At 39.2% G+C, this 19,210-nt stretch overlaps 6 protein-coding genes across 6 annotated transcripts; 3 read left to right on the plus strand and 3 right to left on the minus strand.

The window, feature by feature from the left end:
- Positions 1-78: 78 nt before the first annotated feature.
- BATDEDRAFT_35515 (uncharacterized protein) lies at positions 79-4,799 on the minus strand (the record flags this gene model as incomplete). The annotated part of the gene is made up of 6 exons (XM_006680339.1): positions 79-215; positions 319-468; positions 562-4,049; positions 4,131-4,425; positions 4,549-4,665; positions 4,770-4,799. The coding sequence occupies 6 exons, from the start codon at positions 4,797-4,799 to the stop codon at positions 192-194; spliced, it is 4,104 nt and encodes a 1,367-aa protein (XP_006680402.1). The 3' UTR covers positions 79-191.
- A 555-nt stretch (positions 4,800-5,354) lies between these two features.
- Positions 5,355-5,984, plus strand: BATDEDRAFT_90288 (uncharacterized protein; the record flags this gene model as incomplete). Its single annotated transcript, XM_006680415.1, has 1 exon — positions 5,355-5,984. One exon carries the CDS (start codon positions 5,355-5,357, stop codon positions 5,982-5,984), a length of 630 nt encoding a protein of 209 aa, XP_006680478.1.
- Positions 5,985-6,802: 818 nt separating this feature from the next.
- Positions 6,803-7,412, plus strand: BATDEDRAFT_90013 (uncharacterized protein; the record flags this gene model as incomplete). Its single annotated transcript, XM_006680416.1, has 2 exons — positions 6,803-7,292; positions 7,386-7,412. Exons 1-2 carry the CDS (start codon positions 6,819-6,821, stop codon positions 7,410-7,412), a joined length of 501 nt encoding a protein of 166 aa, XP_006680479.1. The 5' UTR covers positions 6,803-6,818.
- Positions 7,413-7,789: 377 nt separating this feature from the next.
- On the plus strand, positions 7,790-8,537 carry BATDEDRAFT_5923 (uncharacterized protein; the record flags this gene model as incomplete). Its single annotated transcript, XM_006680168.1, has 3 exons — positions 7,790-7,939; positions 8,075-8,295; positions 8,372-8,537. Coding segments are annotated over 3 exons (537 nt in total), but the record flags the coding sequence as incomplete, so codon positions are not given.
- An 871-nt stretch (positions 8,538-9,408) lies between these two features.
- Positions 9,409-11,401, minus strand: BATDEDRAFT_26205 (uncharacterized protein; the record flags this gene model as incomplete). Its single annotated transcript, XM_006680273.1, has 4 exons — positions 9,409-9,657; positions 9,784-10,109; positions 10,174-10,530; positions 10,621-11,401. 4 exons carry the CDS (start codon positions 11,399-11,401, stop codon positions 9,409-9,411), a joined length of 1,713 nt encoding a protein of 570 aa, XP_006680336.1.
- Positions 11,402-11,905: 504 nt separating this feature from the next.
- Positions 11,906-19,191, minus strand: BATDEDRAFT_26206 (uncharacterized protein; the record flags this gene model as incomplete). Its single annotated transcript, XM_006680274.1, has 20 exons — positions 11,906-12,087; positions 12,159-12,332; positions 12,416-12,538; positions 12,646-12,787; positions 12,882-13,181; positions 13,253-13,348; positions 13,460-13,509; positions 13,624-14,715; positions 14,837-15,053; positions 15,140-16,014; positions 16,087-16,347; positions 16,415-16,612; positions 16,680-16,782; positions 16,864-16,993; positions 17,076-17,281; positions 17,370-17,657; positions 17,746-18,294; positions 18,398-18,576; positions 18,713-19,010; positions 19,123-19,191. The coding sequence occupies 20 exons, from the start codon at positions 19,189-19,191 to the stop codon at positions 11,906-11,908; spliced, it is 5,532 nt and encodes a 1,843-aa protein (XP_006680337.1).
- Positions 19,192-19,210: the final 19 nt, after the last annotated feature.

Consider the following 19,210-nt stretch of genomic DNA (forward strand, 5'->3'; position numbering starts at 1 on the left):
ATAAATGTAAAAACATTGCTAATCACCAGCAATCTATCACTTGATATATACATATTTGTATCAGAATAATTACATAAATGCTTGAATACAGAAAATATCTATTAATAAGGCATTGCCCAAAACAAAACTATCAAATAGCACAATTACAACCACCCAAATCAAAAAGTAAAATAGAAACAAATCCGATCTAATCAATTCAGTGTTCCTCGACAGTTCTAACAACCAGGAATATAAAAATAGTGATGCTTGATTAGTATGCTGATCTAATTCTACAAAAAGTATAGTCCATTTACAAAAAACACAGGCATGACAACGTACTACAGCACCACACAGACATGGAATTTTATCTTCTTCAATGGGAAACTTGTAGTCATACGTCAACTCCTCTCCTTCCTTTATATCACGATTAGCATAAATAACAATACGCTTGGTTCCATCAACACTGATAACTTTGGCATTGCAGTTTGGCTTGGTTAAAGGAAAAAAGTTAGTACCTATAGATAATATTGATTCCGGCTCAAGTCAATTTTAAATAAATAAAAATACAGCAAGTGTTTTTACCTCGCAACAGTGGTTAATAAACCGCGCCAAATTTCCGGTCTTGGTCGCATCAATGATGGTGTCTTCATCCACACGAAACAAATAGCTTGACCCAATGCCCGAAGCCTCGTATAACTTTTCACGGTGATCCGCAACCTTTTGACGAATAATCTCACCGATATATTCAATAACCATATCATTGGCATCAATGGGCTCCATGGCAAATAATCCCCAGTCATGAATGATACTTTTATCAAACTTGATACGCTTTTTGCGTGCTTTGAGTTGATTGAAGCTTAGCGCATCAATAGTATCAACGCCTAAACCAAGACCTTGACCAAGACCAAACCCAAGACCCAGTGTTACTGCCTTTTTTTGAGAATCAGATCCAGTCCCCAAGCCTCCGTAGGAACCTGCTCCTCGTGTACCACGTGAAGTGTGATGGAACAATCCTTTTGTAATAGGACGAGCCAAAACCCCATCCATGGCAGATACAGTAGCAGAAGAGCTATCAAGATTGGGTGCTGCTGTAGGTGCCTGTGCACTAGCAGTTTGAATCATTTTTTCAATATAAGTACGCCGATGATAGGGTTCTGTTCGAGCACATCGTGAAGCAGGCTCCTCTTGAGCAGCAATGCCTTTTCTATGCGTTGCTTTGACACGTTCAGTTTGAAACAATGCATCTCTGCCAGGCTCAGAATCAACAGGTAATACCAGATCAGGAATTGAAGGAGGTGGGGGAGGCAGCGATGGCTCATAAGGCTTGGCACCGAGAATGCGAGCTTGTGCCTCTACAATCTCGTCTCGAATCATCCGCTCTCGATAAGAACGAAGATTCCGTCGCTGCTCCTGATCAGAATGAAATGCTATTTTTAAATACTTTAGCTCTTCCTCGGAAAGCATTCTGATATCCTCTGGGTCAAACGAATCAATATCCAGAGACTCATCAGAAAGATAGCCATTGGGTGTGCTACTCGACTTGTGCATATTGCCATAATCTAATGATGAATCGGGAACACTGGCAATAGAGCGCTTTCGAAGAGGCTTTGGTTTTTGATAAGGAAATGCATCAGGAATGCTTTTTGCACTGGCAAGATATTCAAACTGAGCAGAGTCCTCATCGTCTGAAAACACCGCTGGAGTGCGTATCGGACGTTCACGAACAACTATACAAGTGGGCTGAGGACCGCGTTTGCCTTTATTTTTCTTGTTGGCATGGCGACCGGTTGCTTTTGTACGAGATTTGAGTGCAGGAGCATGCGCCGCATTAGTATTTGATTCTGCCACTATAGTACGTTCTATGTTATCCAAGGAAGCAGCAGCAACAACAGACTCAGTTGCAAATTGTATTGTTGATGATTTATTATGAACAAGTGTATCCATATTTTCACCATCTTGATTAGATTGAATAGATACAGATGTAGGTTCACAATGTTCCTTGTCCACAGAATGAATATTGGCTTGCTGTTCCGAATGCTGATGATCATATATGTCTGCTACTGGTTCATTTAAATGGGATCCTAAATCTTGTAAAGAATCAATCGTTGTTACCGCACTTTTGGTATCCGAGTGCCCCACCAAGCATTCTTGAGATGCATTTTTTGATATAAAACCTGTAGCTTTAATCGCTAGATTTTCGGTCGTTGCATGTGGATCCTGTGCCTTTGAAGATGTCTTTTTGATCGATTCCTGTTCATTCGAATCACTTGAAAAATCACGAGCTGGAATGGTGGATTTGGACACATTCTGAATTTGCTGCAAAGAAACCTCGTCCTCGATTGCTATAGATGGTTTTGTAGATTTCAGAGATATATCAACATTCATTTCAGCACTCATCGAGTCGCTATCGTCAGACTCGATATGTGAGTGTTTTCGCATGTGTTTTTTAACAAGAGTTGATTTTTTGGCTTTTTTCTTAAACGAGGGAAGCGCTACTTTTCTGTTTGAATTAAACACACTGTCCACACTCAATAAACCGTTTTGTAAAAGCAATGGTTTGCTGTCATCTGCATTATCCTCAGTGTGTTCAGTATCCAATCTGTCCTCTTGTGCATTGATGGTAAAATCCTGAGATTTGAATTCAGTTTGTGCACTTTTAGCTTGGTCGACCATCGTCAAGACATTAACAGGTTTTTGATCGTAAAGTTCGTGCTCAGCGGATGGGACTACCTCGCAAGGCTTATCAAACTGATTAGATTCGTCACGTTTCAAACTAGAGGTTTCAAGTCGTTGAGCATCAAGTGTTGCTAGATATTTGGAAATAAAAGTTGAAAGAACTCGTACACGATAGTCTTTTTCAAGAGCAGTGCAAAGAAGACCAGAAAGATAGAGTGCAGCATCAGCCACCGTGGCAGCCTCGTCTGAAAAAGAACGTTTAGAATGTGTGTCATCATTTAAATGATAGGGTAAGCGAGAACGAGCAGGTTTTGATGAAGTTCCACGAATGTCATGCCCATCGTGTCCCTGTCCTAAATACAATGACTGGTCAGGATGAAACCGAGAATGACTGCTAGTAGGTGTGAAGGATGAGGTTGGATATGAAGAGTGCAATGGTGCTGGGTATGCATGATCGCGCTGAGGCGATATATAATGTGATTTTTGCCTGCCAGCTTCTCTGTATTCACTAGGATTATTATAGTGAGAAGCATGGTTTGCAGGAATAAACGGTTTATGAGACAAAAATGATTCATCTTTTCGATATCGATCTTTCAGGTTAAATGGTGGTGATATTCCGCTTGGTCCTCTGTAGCCATCTGATTGCGAGTTTAGAGTAGGGCTGCGAGATCGAAAGCTACGCCGATCACGATCAATTGGCAATATACCATTTGGATGGTCAGAAATTTGCCCTTGACTGTTGTTGTAGGAGCGTCTGTAGTTTGGACTATTGCTTCGACTGCTGCTTCGGCTCGTGCTTCTACCACGAGTTCGACTATGACTTCTACCTCGACTCCTGCCTCTACTATCATCCATGCTGCTTCTACTACTACTCCGACTCCTGCTGCGACTGATATTGCGAGAGCTCTGACTCCTACCACGGCCTAGATCTTGATACATATGAGCATCTTTCCGAGATTCGGTTAAACCAGGTGCATAGAAAGGTCTTGGATTGGAACTCCGGTGAGTACCATCACCATCATACACAACGTCTCGACCTTTTGCCCAATCAGAGGCTCTGAGTCCTCTCATTGCGTCTGGAACATCTCTTCTGTACTCTGTTATAGACCGATCTAATGGTCGATGGTGCTCTACATTATATTCATGCGGATGCCGTCTATCATCTATTTTTCCCCGTGAAAGGTCGCACAAATTATTGTCCACAGCTTTTTTCAGAGAGTTTGTGGAGCGAATTCTTTCGCCTGATAAATGAGAGACGGTCGAGATCAGCCGTGAATCATTTGAAAAACTGACTTGATTAAAAGAATGATTGTGTAGAGCGGACTGAAGTTCGTTGCGAGATTGTGTTTCTGCGGCAGTCTTGATACCAGCGCATTGATCGTGGAACATGAGCGCTACATGATATCAAATAGTTAGAACCATGTAACAAATAAATTAGAGATTGAATACGTGATGTAGACCAAAGTGGGACCAACCATCTCGATCAAACGTGACATGCCAGTGCGTATCATATTTACGAGTATTATCCAAAGCCATTACAGCCATGCGTGCATAATTTCCGGCAATAGCTGGATCTCCAACATAAGTAATACTGGCAGAATTAAGTGTTAGAGAGTTATTGTCAGGCTGAGAAGAGATGGCTACCAAAATCATTTTAATTAAGCCGAATTTTCCAAAAATTGAGCGGAGTTGCTGTTCAGTCATGCTGGATGAAAATCCCGAGATATAGAGAGTAGCAGGGTAGGGCAGGCCTACAGATAGTTCATCAAACTGAGAAAACAGGTTAATGATGAATAAAAATATAAACGTTCAATAAAAACAGCAGGAAACCAGCAAAAAAAACAGCATGAAGAGTAGATAATAGCTGATCCAAGTTTTTGGAGCCAGACTTACTTCGAAGCAAAAACGTTTAAGACCGTTTACAGGAAGTGACTGCTTTCCCTTTCCGCAGGTTGAATAGGAAGCAATACTAGTCCGTGGGTCGACTGGACCGTTGGCAGAAGTGGATAACTACACATCATAGCATTGGTAGCAAACGCAAGCATAAGCAGGTTAACAAGTGCTTCAGTTTGTTCCAGAACACGATCATATTCAAGACATTAGCCATCAAATACGAACTGTAGATGGCATTGACTCAGATCCATATATATACAGAATGGGTTTAGTGCCTTGTTTTTTATTTGCAGTGTGATCCAAAGTAGGATCGTAGGATATGCGCCAGCCCAGCCGAAGTTTATCGGGCGGATCTAAACAAGCGAATGGTTTACAAGTTGTTGTAAGTTGATATGTATGAATGGTCCAACTGTACTAGTATGAACGCAATAATGAATTGAGCACAATAGGATCGGACAAAAAGCAATTCAGAGTTTCAAGAAAATAGTAAATGCTATAATGAACTAAACGAATGCAATACTATGTATAAAGTAGTGATAATGTCATGACAGTATTCTGGCTGTATAGCAATGCAAGGAGTGGTATTCAGCATGAATTTCCAGATGAAAGTGGTCGCTATTCAACAGAATTCTCAAAGGCAAGTGTATCTAATAGAGTGGATGGAAACACAAGAGTAATATTGGTTTAAAGCAGTGCTAATCATGGTCATACCCAACGACATGTAACCAAGGAATCCTTAGGCGAACAGCTGAGAAAAGATTCGCTTTCTCTCTTCAACTTCAAATACAGTCGTGTTCAAGTCTTGAATGTCTTTGTCATGGACAGGTCGAACTGCAACTATTATCAAACGATCGTTTCCATTTAGAACACTGCTTTCAGTCAAGGATGTTCGCTACAGAGCGACACAATGGTCGTTTCATCACACACAGTCTTGTCATTCTGCATTCAATCCAATTGGAACTAGAATTGGACTGGGCTTGACCATCGCTGTATCTTCATTACTAGCTATACACTACAGCAGTCTCTTTCAGGTCGATTGCTCTCCAACGTATCAAGGTGTGCCTGTAGCTGCCACATTTTTAATTCATCAGGCAACACCCATCATTGCAGATGCATTTCCAGGACTGGAGATCTCTGCAGTGTTTGCTCCTGGACTTGGAGGACATGTTTATCAAGAGACTGGAGGTGTTATGGGCATGTATCGTACAGGTGCTGTTTTAGAAGTTCCCATGTTTGAGCGTTTATCAGCAGAAGAAGAACAACGACTGGGTGCAGCAGGTATCTTTAAAGAAGCTGTTGGAGTGTTGCGAGTCACTGGTGACTGCAAGTATGGATGTGCAAAAGTCCAACTACGGACACTGACTCTGTTTTCTCTCGATGCAGAAGGTCAGTTGGATAGAGACCATCCAATATGGTCGTTCAAGGCTCTTGGTTGACTAAATAGATTGATCTTCCCTAACATGAGATGGGCTTCAACACTATGGATGTCCATGCGCTATATTGTGATCCAGTCTAATAAACTACAATCTATTATTTTATTAAACCTTGTCTGAAGTAGTGGGATGGCATGCGGGTGATTGATCGTCCTATTAACCTGCTGATAGTCTCGAGTCCAAATGCATTGCAATCGTGCAAGATTCCAACATTGGTCTAGCCACCATTTTAGGGTCTGAACTCCAATTATACACGCTACAATTTGGGGTCTGACTTGACCAGAAACTTGACATTTGCAAACGACTTTGATTCTGCACATCAAAAAACAGCACATACGATGGTGAGGATAACAAAGGCTCTGACTTGTAGCTATTGATGCCATCCACAACAACTACCATCCATGCATTCTGCTATTCTATGTGTGGATTGGATGCATGACTCTAAATGGGCTCTGGATGCTTGTTGTCTAGACTCGACACTTTTCATGGATATCTTGCTTGGATTCATGCTATTGCAAAAAGTCAATGCTTGAACTCTTTGATATACAATCGTTTTTTGTTTGATTCCATGTAGTGTCAATTCCAAGTCAACTGTCTTGAACACAATTCACCTCTGTTGAGTCGAGATCAACTTTTAATCTCAAACGCTGGTTTGCATTGGCTAGTGTGGAGGGTCTAATATTGAGCGATCTTGTCGGATTGGAGTCTTTTGATTCTTGTCTACTTTTCATACCATCAAGCTTTGTTTTATCCAGATTTGCAAATCTGTAGCTAATCACTTTCATCAATGGATTTCATTCTTTTCTGCTATAGGCCGAAGCAACTGCCACAAACCCTATGAAAGAGCTTCGTCTCGAGAAGCTCTGTCTCAACATTTGTGTTGGTGAATCTGGAGATAGACTCACTCGTGCTGCCAAAGTGCTCGAACAATTGACTGGTCAGCAGCCCGTCTTCTCCAAGGCCCGTTACACTGTTCGTACCTTTGGTATTCGTCGTAACGAGAAAATCTCTGTCCATTGCACTGTTCGCGGTCCCAAGGCTGAGGAAATTCTTGAGCGTGGCCTCAAGGTCAAGGAGTATGAGCTCAAAAAGAGCAACTTCTCTCAGACTGGCAACTTTGGCTTTGGTATCCAAGAGCACATTGATCTTGGAATTAAATACGATCCTTCGATTGGCATTTACGGTATGGATTTCTATGTCGTTATGGGCCGTCCAGGACTCAAGATCGCCAACAAGAAGCACAAGCGTGGACGTGTTGGTGCACCCCACCGTGTTACCAAGGTTGAGACTGAGAACTGGTTCAAGAAGAGAGTATGTATATTGCAGTGTTTTGTCTGCGTTAAATATCTAAATGTTTGCCCATGTAACATGTATTAACCTTGATATTTTATTTGGACAATCTAGTTTGACGGAATCCTCCTCAAAAAATAAATAGGAAGCTGCTGTCTTTGCACCATCAAACATTTAGTTTTTTTTATTGGATTGAGATTGTAGGCAATATGACTTGCAGATTCTACAGTAGTTGAGATGTTAGTAAATATCGAGGTTTCCATGTTTGATGAAACGACAAACATTGGATTATTGCAGGACAATTTGAAGCAAATTAGACTAGCAATTTTAAGCCATGAATTGAGATTTCAATTTTTTTGTTTTCAATTATCAACATGACTGGCAGTAAAGATGTTGGCAGTTGTCCTGTAGAACATCACCAGAAAACACACACTTCTACTGTCCCTACACATGGCTTATCATCAGACACTGCTGCTGGGTCTTGTCCAGTGGACCATTCCCACCTCACTCGTACTGAACCTTTGACATCAGAGTTGAATCCACTCAATATGATGCCTAATCTATCACAAAACATGGTAAGTGGACAGACTCGAGCACTTTCGACCGAGCGCACACTATCTGGGATTCCAAAGTCTAAAAATAATCATTGGGAATATCCTAGTCCACAGGTATCAACCATTGCTTACTGCTGTCCATCGAGAAAAAACTTGAATGATTGTGATTGATTTTTCAATGGCATGTCAAAGATTACTTTTGATTGGGGATAAATAACATGAATCTCATTCTACACTGCAAACCATAAGCAATTTTATAGTGCACTCAAGCGTAAAGGAAAAGAAGCTCCCGAGAGCGAGATCTCCACCATGGTGGACATTCACAACTTTTTAAACGAGGCATGCTGGGAAGAAATCATGAAATGGGAATCGAAATACCACTGCGATTGCAAAAACGTCAGACTTGCCAAATTTCAAGGACGACCAGACGACCTAAGTCCAAAGGCCTGGTTCTATACTACATTCCGCGGGTATACCATCCATGTATCAGTTGGTTTTGGATTGTGTAGTCTAGTTTTTTCTAACCCAAGTTTTGTTTGAACATAGAGTGGAGCAACCCTTTGATCGACACGATTGGACCATCAATCGATGTGGAACGGACGTTCGCTACGTTATAGATTATTACTCGGGGCCAGATGATGGCGATAGCCCAGTTTTCAATGTGGATGTTCGTCCAGCACTCGACAGCCCTGTATCCATCTTTGATCGTGTAAGGGCTGGGCTGGGTAAGATGTGGGAAAACATATCCAACTAAATATATATTTTCGTTGAATCAACTATTAAATTCATATCCAAAGCGTTAAAAACAAGCAGTTGTATATTTCAATTCAAGGGACGCTACAGTTGTTTTTGTTCATTTACAGTCATGTTGAACTGAGCATCAAATGTTTGTTTTGTAGATTAGACCTTTAAATATATGGAGTCGCTCTATAAGAATTGATTGCATGGCCATGATTTTACGGATGTATTCACGCTAAACATAACACTTGCATCGACTCTATTCTGTTTTAAAATAGGCAATAATCAAACGTTTGTTTTCCTACTAGAAGTTGGCATTCTCAATTCTTCAGATATAGCAACTATCATATAATACAAATTATAGTTTGGAACCAAAACTGTCTTCTTTTGGCACAACCATACACTGTACGATCACCAGATTGACTTGCTGCAGTTCAGATATTGGGTTGACTGCTCTGAGTTGTCAAACTAGAATCGCAGACACGGTTGCGATCTGGTTCAAAAACAAAGATTGCGTGTCTCGGGAATGAAACGGTTGTTTCTAGGCCATCTACCGGCCAACCGACATCATTTGACGAGACTGGCCGTTTATTATACTTTGGCCTATATAATGGTTCATTTTACATGAATACCGCTTTAAATTCATGCAAGATTTTTTGAACTGGTTACGATTCTGTCAATGAATCGTGCAAGGATTGTTATAAGAAACAATGACTAAGATGTACCAACAATATGATTTCGGAATGGACTCAATGATGAAATACTTATTTTAATTGCAAACTACAAGCAACGATCGTCGATATATAGCGGCTGAAAGTAACAACGTTGAAAGATTCCAACATTGTCTACATCCGTCCTTCATCATCACCAATACGATGACATCCAAATGCATTGTGCTGCACAGAATGGCAATTTAAACAAACATGGCTTTTATCACATTTTGAATGTCGACAGGTTTTATATGGTCCGCAATTCCAGCTCAAGCAAACCGAGGTTTTACTGTGTTCTTTTGTTTGAAGTGGACAATTCTTGAGTGTGTGATCAGAACTAAAACAGCGAAGACAGCGGTGTAGTCGTCGACAGTTACTGCCACACTGTTTCGTGATTTTAAAGCAACAGCAAGTTGAATCATCAGTAGCACATCAAAATAGAAACCATTTAGATTCAACACGTTGGATAATGTCAGTATAGCAAGACGCATTCACTTGACAATCTATTACCTGGGAAATATTCCATTGCAAACAATTCTCAGGTCCGCGTCCATGAGACGATATCTGATGTCTATTAGGCACTTCCAAATCTGGAGAGCGTTTACGATAATGAGTAGAGGATGAATGCATTTCCATTACAGGAACACCAGGTTTGTCATCCATAGATCTTTGTCGCTTGCGTAACGGCATCGATGTATCCAAAACTATACCCGACTTCAAAGAACGGTAATCACCTTCTCCATTGTAAGATGATCGATCTCGATTACCAGAAGTACTGTTGTAGCTACTAGTGCCTACCATACTTCGTCTAGATCGCAAAGTGTCCATAGGTTTTTCTATTTAACAAAGTCTTGATAAGCATGCCAGAATTTTCAAGAATCGACTCGATCAACGGCATACCTGATTGTTTAAAGTTGTTTTTTCGAGATTCGTGAATATTTCTTGTGTTGCTAATTTCAACTGGGAATATTCGTTTAGACACCGAGTTGGCATTACAAGGAATCTCGTTTTCCGTGGAGTCTTGTTGAGATACAGGAGCAGTTTCTACTAGAGAGGTGCCATTATGAATTCCATTGACACTCAAATCATCGTCCGTGTCGCAGCCATAATCTACAACATCCTCTATACGCTCACTCGTACACGTCTTTGAATGGGAATGATCAGTACTATTGGCATTGCATTGAAGCTCCGAGGCACGATCGTTCTGAATCAATCCTGGTTGACGGCTGTCGGTTGTGCTAGAACTTTTAACTTGAACTGTATTTGGTGGCGACGAATAGAATTAACTACCCAAAACAATGGCATGTGTGTTGGTGGATTGAATAGGAAACGGTGATTCGTACATACCATGATGTGCAGAATGATGAGAATCGTTTAATGGCATCGAGACTTCTCTCGAAGAAAATGGTTCACCGATTGAAGGACTAGAAACACCTTTAACTTGCGCTGCATTGGTGGAATGCAAAGCTACATCCATATCACGATCGGTGTTTATTCCCGAAATATATTCAGATGCAGCTTTTATGTTGGCAGCAACAGACTGACGCTCATCACTACTCAGGGATGCAGAAACAGACGATAATGCATTGCGAATTGCGTCCATATCCTTTTGAAGACTAAGCTGGAGATCCAGTGTTGTATTTTTAACCTTTAGATACACTTGGGCTTCAGACAGTGCCTGAGCATAGGCATATCGATGCTCTTGCAATGCAAACTCTGCATCTCGTAGCTCACTGGCTAGACGTTCGACTTTCAAGTGTCCTTGATCAACAAGACTTCCAATTGCCAACTGCCGCTCTAGAGCAGCTGCAGAGGCCTGGTTGAAGCTATGAACATTCTGCTCAACCTGTGTATGCAAATCCTTGAGCTGAAACAGACGGACCATCGCATTGTTAAAAGTGACAGTATTGGATGACCACCATGTTGGACTGACTGACTGTTGGTACTGACCCGAATGGTCACTGTCTTTCCCCAACAAAATGGGTTTTAAATCAGAAACGACATCCGGAGTTGAAGCCATCTTGACATCTGCAGTCGATGAAGAAATGGAAGATCCAACTCTAACAGCTGCTTTTTGCAGCAAATCCAGCAACTCAAAACTAGTTAGCTTGTCCAACAATACATCCATTTAAGTGAATTGGGCCAATCTCTTGTTCTGCTGCTGTTGTTGAATGTTCCGCTTTAGAAAAACTTTATCAAATTTAATTACAGTCGTATTCACGTAAAACGTTTGACATTCTCGCTTGTTTTGCAATTATTCGATAAATTCATTCTCGATTCAAATCATTTCAACACGATTCAGGAATCAAATTCTTATCCTATTGCTCGACAGTTGTCAAGTCATGTCGAATGAGTTGCTTTGTGTAATGAAATGTTTGAGTAAATTGTTTAGAAAGTTTTGGAATTATTGAGCATTCGCTGTTTCCTTGATCAGTATTAAAATACACCAATCATGAAATACACAACCAAACTATAGGTTTGTTTTGGAGATTGAACAGATATGAAATGAATTGGACTAGAAATGTAAACATTTGTTCAGTTTTTTATACAAAAAATGAGCACAAAACCCAGCATTGTCCAGTATACTGACACCAATCATTTCATGAAATGGGTTTATTATACTTTGACGTGTTTAATGTCCCGCTTTACGTGAATACGATTGTAAATGTCTTGATATATATACTGCATTGTTTAATGCTTCTGATAGCAGCCGTTTTTCTTCCTCGGGAAGTGCACCAGTAAAATTATTTGCTATATGTAGCTCATTTCCATTGCTTGCTTCTTTAGTCATTTTAGAAATATATCCAGGATACTCTAGTCGAATGATTGCGAGTTTATCAAAATTAACATTTGATTCCGATATCAGGTATGGCACATTTACTCACTTGTACAAAGGCGGTCTTGCAATTCAGTTGCAGTGATACCAAAACTACTTTGTTTTAAAGAAAATTTGGCTTTTTCAGACTTGCACAAGAGAACCCTGACGAGGGTTGTTGCTTTCGCAATCAGCCTTAGTGAGTCTGAAGTGCAAATCTGACGCAGTATGCAAATCATATTTTCTAAGTTCCAATCAAGAGCGGATTAGCATATCAAACAACATGAGTTTATACTAGTAGCTACAGGTATAGTACAACAATCCTACCATTAGCCAGTATATGGATCTTGTTTTCTCGAGCTAAAGATAAATTTATAAGCAATGGAAGTACGCTTTCACAAACATCTGTCGATTTAGAACCTAAAAAATTCGTGAGCACTGGTAGCAGTCCTAAATAAAAGGTTGAAATACATTAGTGGCCTGACAAGTATGAAACCGCGACTTTGACTTGCGCAAGTCTGATTCAAAACATATAGAAATGAAAAGTCGCAAATTACCATCTATACGCATGATAGCTAGTTGTCCATCAGTAGTATATGTTGCATTAATGAAATAGCCAATAATGGCTCTCGATCGAGTAGTCTCCTTATTCTGAAACAGTCTCTCCAAAACAAGCAGCAATTCCGCATTGATATTGATCTGATATGAAACAAGTAGTTCTGATCAATGACAGTGTTCAACCCACGTACTCAATGGCAATCAACATGATTCTAAAATGAGATTCACAAAATACCTTGAATAGTGTGGCTCTTGTGGTTTTTTCAAGTACCAAAAGTTTCAGCACCTCCATTATAGTACAAAACACTTGACTGGATTGGGAAGAGTCCTGGTACATCCGTCGAATACTGTCCAAAATGCTGATGCATGGCTTTTTGTACTGCTTCCAATCAAGAACCAACCGTTTGGCTGAATCACACTTGGTTATTAAATTTCGAAGACAGCCAAAACATTCTAAAAGTAGGCGCTCGTGAATATCTTGGAGTGATATAATCTGGGAAATGGTAACGGTTACACGATTCTCTACACCTGAAAGCTATAGACAAATTATGGTCAGAAATCATAGCAGACCCTATTCATTCATCCAATAAAATGATTCCAACCAACCTTTCCAGCAGTCGACCCAGCAAACAAATGTCTTAGCAAGGATATACAAGCGTAAAGATTTTCTTGATCCGCATTGTCCAACTTTCCTTTTACGGTCTATCAATAAAACCAGACCAAGAATATCATGTAACTATGAATTGTTTCATATAACAAAACCATGCCCACTCAATGCACAATATTTGAAACCAATCAAATAATCTCTAGTACCTTTTGTAAAACTCGACCTAGCCTTTGGTTAAGAGTGCGAGTTAGCTGGCCTAAAATATAGGATTATGTGCAGGTAAATTTACCAATTTAGTTTAAGATTAGCATCCCTCATGAACGTTTCAGCTAAACAACAAGTTTGACAAAATAAAGTATATCTGATGCACCTGATATCGCCATTGATTTTGAAAATTCACATCTTCCAAGCAAACATTGTAATGATAATCTAATAGACTCTAGTAGAACGGCATCTGGAATATCTTGGTAATCAAGAAAATGGGAAATCAGTGAGCGATAAATCCGCGCGCCAACTGTGTCCTGCTCCAAATCCTTGGGATCATATACTTGAGGTGTTTTTACTCGATAGCAAAATTCAAGCAAGCCGTTATGGTCTATATTAAAATCTGGCATGGTTTCAAAAATCTTGTCAAGATCCAATTTAACTAATTCGCCATAATGCAATGTAAGAAGTCGAGAAATTAAAATACACCCGTATCTGTGGGCAATTGGATGAGTCATGTCAAGTGAAAGTGCAACAAGTTGAACCAAGTGTTTGCCTATATCAGTATGCGTAAATATTCGTGATAGTGCGTCTGGAGAATGAATAGACAGGTCCGAAAGTAGATCGGCAAAAAGCGAAAATGCTGTCAAAAGCGTATTCGCCCATTGATCTAAATCCAAGGCTGCGAAAATTGGACAATGTTGATATTGCATGGCCAGTCCCCAAAGATCGCCAATTGTTTGACATATATACATCAAAATATCTGTTTGTCCAATAAGCATGTTCTTTAGTGATGCATTATCATACGTCAAAAATCGAATTGTTTCAAGTACATTTTGAACTGCTGATAACGCCAAGCAATGATGAGTTTGTCGCCATTGTGCATGCTCAAATATCTGCAAACTTGAGTAGGGACAATTCCTTATTGAATTATCAGAATCAGTTATGTTTAAAGCCGATGGAATTGGCTGACCAAAAAATCGCCGATCCATTAAAGTATGTTCCATTAGCACAGACCAATATGAAGCAGAAGAAAGACGATGTCCAACGTATCCAGGCAAAAGCACAGACAAGTTCATCAAAAGCTCAGCCAATGCAGCAATATATGGTGTGTTTGAATGATGATGAAATAAATCACCAAAATGCTCGAATAAGCCAAACTTATCCAAAATATTTACAAACTTCAATTCAAGCAATTTAACCTCGTCATGCACTACATCCAAAACGCGAGTTTCGACAGATGCTTTAGACTGGAGTCCTACACAAGCAAAATGATGCATATCGATTTACAAAAACTATTAGCAGACAGCCAGTAAAACAATTGACAAATTTAGCACTAGAGCGATTAATAGTTAGATAATGTATCACCAAAAATCAACCTTGAAAAGTAGCAACTATGTAGTTGTTTATAATTACTAAAGACTCTTTGCGTTTGGCTGCGTGCTGTTCCTGGTCAAACACAAACGAAAAGGCCATATTCAAAAACTGAGGTATTTTTGCCTCAATGTATGACAAGCCTCCACCAATTAAAATGAAATTTCCTAAAATTCCAAGGCCGTACTTTTGCATGATTTTTTCATCATCGTGTAATAGGTTCTATTTCACAAAATTCAAATACATCAGAGTTAAAACAATAAAATAGTGAAGTAGTGCAAAAAACTCGTTCAAGTAAAAAAACTTACTATTAGCCAATCTATATCCCCATCAAATAGCCAATGATCGCCCAAAAACAGTGTGTGTCTTTGCACATCAAGTCCAGACCGTGACAAAGTTCTTAAGCATAGTGCAGCACATCGATAAATGACACGATCTTTATAAGTAAATGTGTTTCCATTAGAAAAGTTCATGTAATTCTGTTGGGAAAATCCCAGAACCTGGACAAACAGATGGATCATTTCTGCAATCACATCAGTACTACCAATTGAGATGGTCAAGTTGGGTAAACTAACTAGAGAAAGTAACACGGAAAAGCAATTGATTCGTTCCATGTGGTTCTTTGCCTTGCCACTTTCCGAGGCAAATAGTTGATGTGTGTAGTTTTTGAGAATTACAATGCATGGCGTTGCTTCAGAAAGTTTTGATAGCTCGCATAACGGTAGCTTTGTAAACAGCCAGCTTAAAAAGGCCAAGATCTCTGATGAAGCTATTGCACAATGAGAGCTAGGATATGATTCACATCCACTCAAATCTACAGCGTCAATGTGTCGCTGCAAAAGTGGAAATAGCACTTGCTTGATTGAAGCAAGATAAACTTGCAAGTGGTCGATATAAAAATAATCACACTCTCTAATAAACTTAACAACGCACACCAGTAGCAAATGATCTTCAGCACTGCGTGGCATAGTTGTCAAGAAACGAGATATGTGCTGATATACACTTGATCCTTCAATATAGGATTTAGTTGTCTTTAATGTAGCAACCAAAGCAAGATGCTCAAGTGATCCGCAAAAAGCCTCGTGTGCTGACGCATCAGTGAGAGCAGTTAAATATTGCTTTACAAACATGCTGATTGCATTTCTTGGCAAGTTTGAGCTCGATAAACTGCCAAATTGAAGATCTAGATAATTTTGATTAGTACCAGTAATCCTTATTAAGCAGATACTGATTCAAAAAATATTCGATTGCTTACTATTGAGATATAGCCAGATTTTCTCTTGAGTAGAATGGCTTAAAAAATCCTCATTTGATTTTAAAAAATGACGAGTCGGTCCAAATACATGAAATCTTTTATAAATTCCCTGCGGTACTGGAAGTAGTTGGTGTCTGGAGGAAATCGCCTTTGACTGTAAAGAGTTTGTCGGATAAATACTTTTGTCAAGATCTGAAAAACTAACTGCAAAACATAAACGAGCAAAATCAAGCTTAAAAGTCAAGGATGCCGAATCGATTTCTAAATGTCAAACCAGTTAGATTTAAAAATACAATACAATTTGATTCACATTGTCCATAGAATTTACCTTTAAAAAGACCAAAAATAAAGTCAAAATATGTGCAACGCATGGATTCTCGTGCCTTGCTAGATGTTTCACAAAACATGCGCAAAACAGATACAAATCCACAGAGATCCTCTTCAGAAAGATGATCAAACGTTGTGCATATTTTTGCAACGTAGTTAAACAAACCAATCTCTGCTTCACTAACCAAAGTGGTCACCACTATTAAAGGGTTAAATGTATTGTTTCAAACCATCAAACATAATAAACGTACAAATCAAGTGCTCACAATTTTGCCTCTTATATGCCAAAACTTCTGCAGACAGTCCAACTTGAAGAGTATTGGATTCGACTGCAATTGACAGCTTTTTGAGTAGATCTGGCAAGCTGACCTACAGTTTGTAATAATAAAATAGACTGGTGTTAAGGTTATGCATTATATCTACTCATAAAACACACTATTGTTGACAAACCTTTGGTGTAGATACGCCACTTTCTAATGGCTCGTCAAGAACTGTTTCAGACAAATGAGAAGAAACAAATGCATTTGTAATCGATATGCTCAAGCTGGAGTTAAAGGTAGCCAGTGATACGGAATTGATACTACATAAATAAAAACCATACAATTATTCAATACATTTGAATTAAAAGTATAAGATATTAGCAATGCGTCGTGAATACGTACTTTTCATCACGATGGAATAAACCCCTGATCAAAAAAAGACACAATTCATGAGGTGACCAAACTGTCTTGCACTCTTCAATAACTTTTGTAGCAATTGCTGCTGAAAATGACGGTAGTGCTTGAAGAACAAAGCAATGACTGACCAAGTCTTTTGGGGAAAGCGCATTTAACAATCTATCAATACATGCATCTCCCAATAAGTTAAACTAGCACCAAAGTTAGCTGATACGGTCGTTCAAAATCAATCATCCAACTCTCTGACACTAAAACAACATTGAGCGCAGTACAACTTACACACTCCAAAGAATCATCCGCCAAGTTACAAGCAAGTATAAATGCAATGTGATCAAGAACTTTGACTGTTTGAAAGCGTGGATCTTTGTCTACTAGTGCGTGTATATGAGGAATAATAGTCGAAATGGCAGGATCATGAGGAGATGTATTCATTAACCAGTCAAGAAAAGCAAATGCGTCTGGACTGGGAGTTTTAAACTGATACAGACTGAGCTCTGTCACAAAAAAAGGCATTGAATTTTCCATTAAAGCAAATTGAATCATCCGAGATATAGCACTATTTGTATTCTATTTACCAATCTCGCCAAATTAGCCTCGAGATTCAAAAACAAATCATTCCAACAGACTTTTAAGCATGAATAAAATAAAAACATACCACACATAGCTGGCACACTGAGCAGAAAACCTGTACTGCTAAAAGCATGACCTGATACTTGAACATCCCAATGGTGTGATCAGGATGAGTAGGATTGATTGAAAAGTGTTTTACTTGAGATGCTAATTGAGCAAAGTAAAACATGGCAGCGTCTTCAAAAGTAAATGGTTGTAAATCCAAAGCTGTTTTAAACACGACTGTCTCCACATGGAATTTGATAAATGGCAAGACATGCTCTAGAATCTGTAGAATCGAGTTTGTATACGAATTTGGTCGTAAATATGGCGATAAATGAACCAGTATTTCGTGACAAGCAAATGGCAAAGATATAGCATAGTCTTCACTGATTATATCTGGTACAGAGTGAAAAATAGTTCCATCCACAGATATGTTTGGAGTTGCACAAGCCGGCGTTACCAATTCTGTAGAAACCGGTGATGATATAAACGTTCTAAATAGAGTTCCCCATGCAATTGCTATTCTTTTTAAATATACCAAGCTTTGCTCTGGTCTACCAGAGTATGACAATTCCATACCAGAAAGAATAAGCTAAAAACACGATATAAAAACAATGATAAGCATTATGACAAAAATGAGTGCAACAAGAATTAGTCAAAATATACACATCAAATAGATGATGAGATTGAAATACTTGTACCCGTAGAACATGAGGTTGTTGCAAAAATGCCTGAGAGCCAAAGTCCATACAGATGATGTCAAACAACTTCATTTCTAGGTCATAGTCATCTAAAGGGCCTACAACAAGTGCAGAAAATCTTTCAATTGCTTCCAAATCTAGCAAACTTAAATGCACTCGCTCAAATGAGCAAACTATATTTGGCAAAAAAGGAACAGGTCGAATTGACACTGAACATCTCCATCAGTATATCAACGTATAAAATATCAATTACAAAATCGATCATTTAAAATCAAATGACATTTCTACCATTAGTAGTAAAATACATACCATCAAATTTTACGGAGTTACTATAAGGGACTGATTGCAGTTTGATATTCTCAGGGCTGGTGAAATGTTGCTCTTTAGGTAAAAGTCTAGTATTTTGTGACTTGTGGCTGCAGGATCTCTGTAAAGGTGTGGCAAGTTGATTAAGAGGCGAGTTTGAAACTGAGGCAGTGGGACCATTGCGGATCTCAGATAAAATTTGTTTGCATAGCTTGGAAATTGTTTCGTCTGAAGATTGAGCAAGTTGACAAAGTTTAAAAACACCTCCGTGTTGAACCAACTTGTCTTGGACAAAAGGCCGCTACAATTTTAAATATAACACAAGACATAAATCAGCACCAAGAATTGATCAAAGTTTACTGGTCAAGTAAATTCAATAGTGAAAGTGTTGTAATAAAGGCTGGGCTACATACGGTGCAAACTTGTAGTAAAATATGCAATATATTTGAATACTGCTGCATCAGAAGTGGATCTTCAAGCATCTCTGTCAATCGTTGAATC

This window comes from Batrachochytrium dendrobatidis (genome assembly GCF_000203795.2).
Source record: "Batrachochytrium dendrobatidis JAM81 unplaced genomic scaffold BATDEscaffold_9, whole genome shotgun sequence".
Classification (NCBI taxonomy): Eukaryota; Fungi; Chytridiomycota; class Chytridiomycetes; order Rhizophydiales; genus Batrachochytrium; species Batrachochytrium dendrobatidis.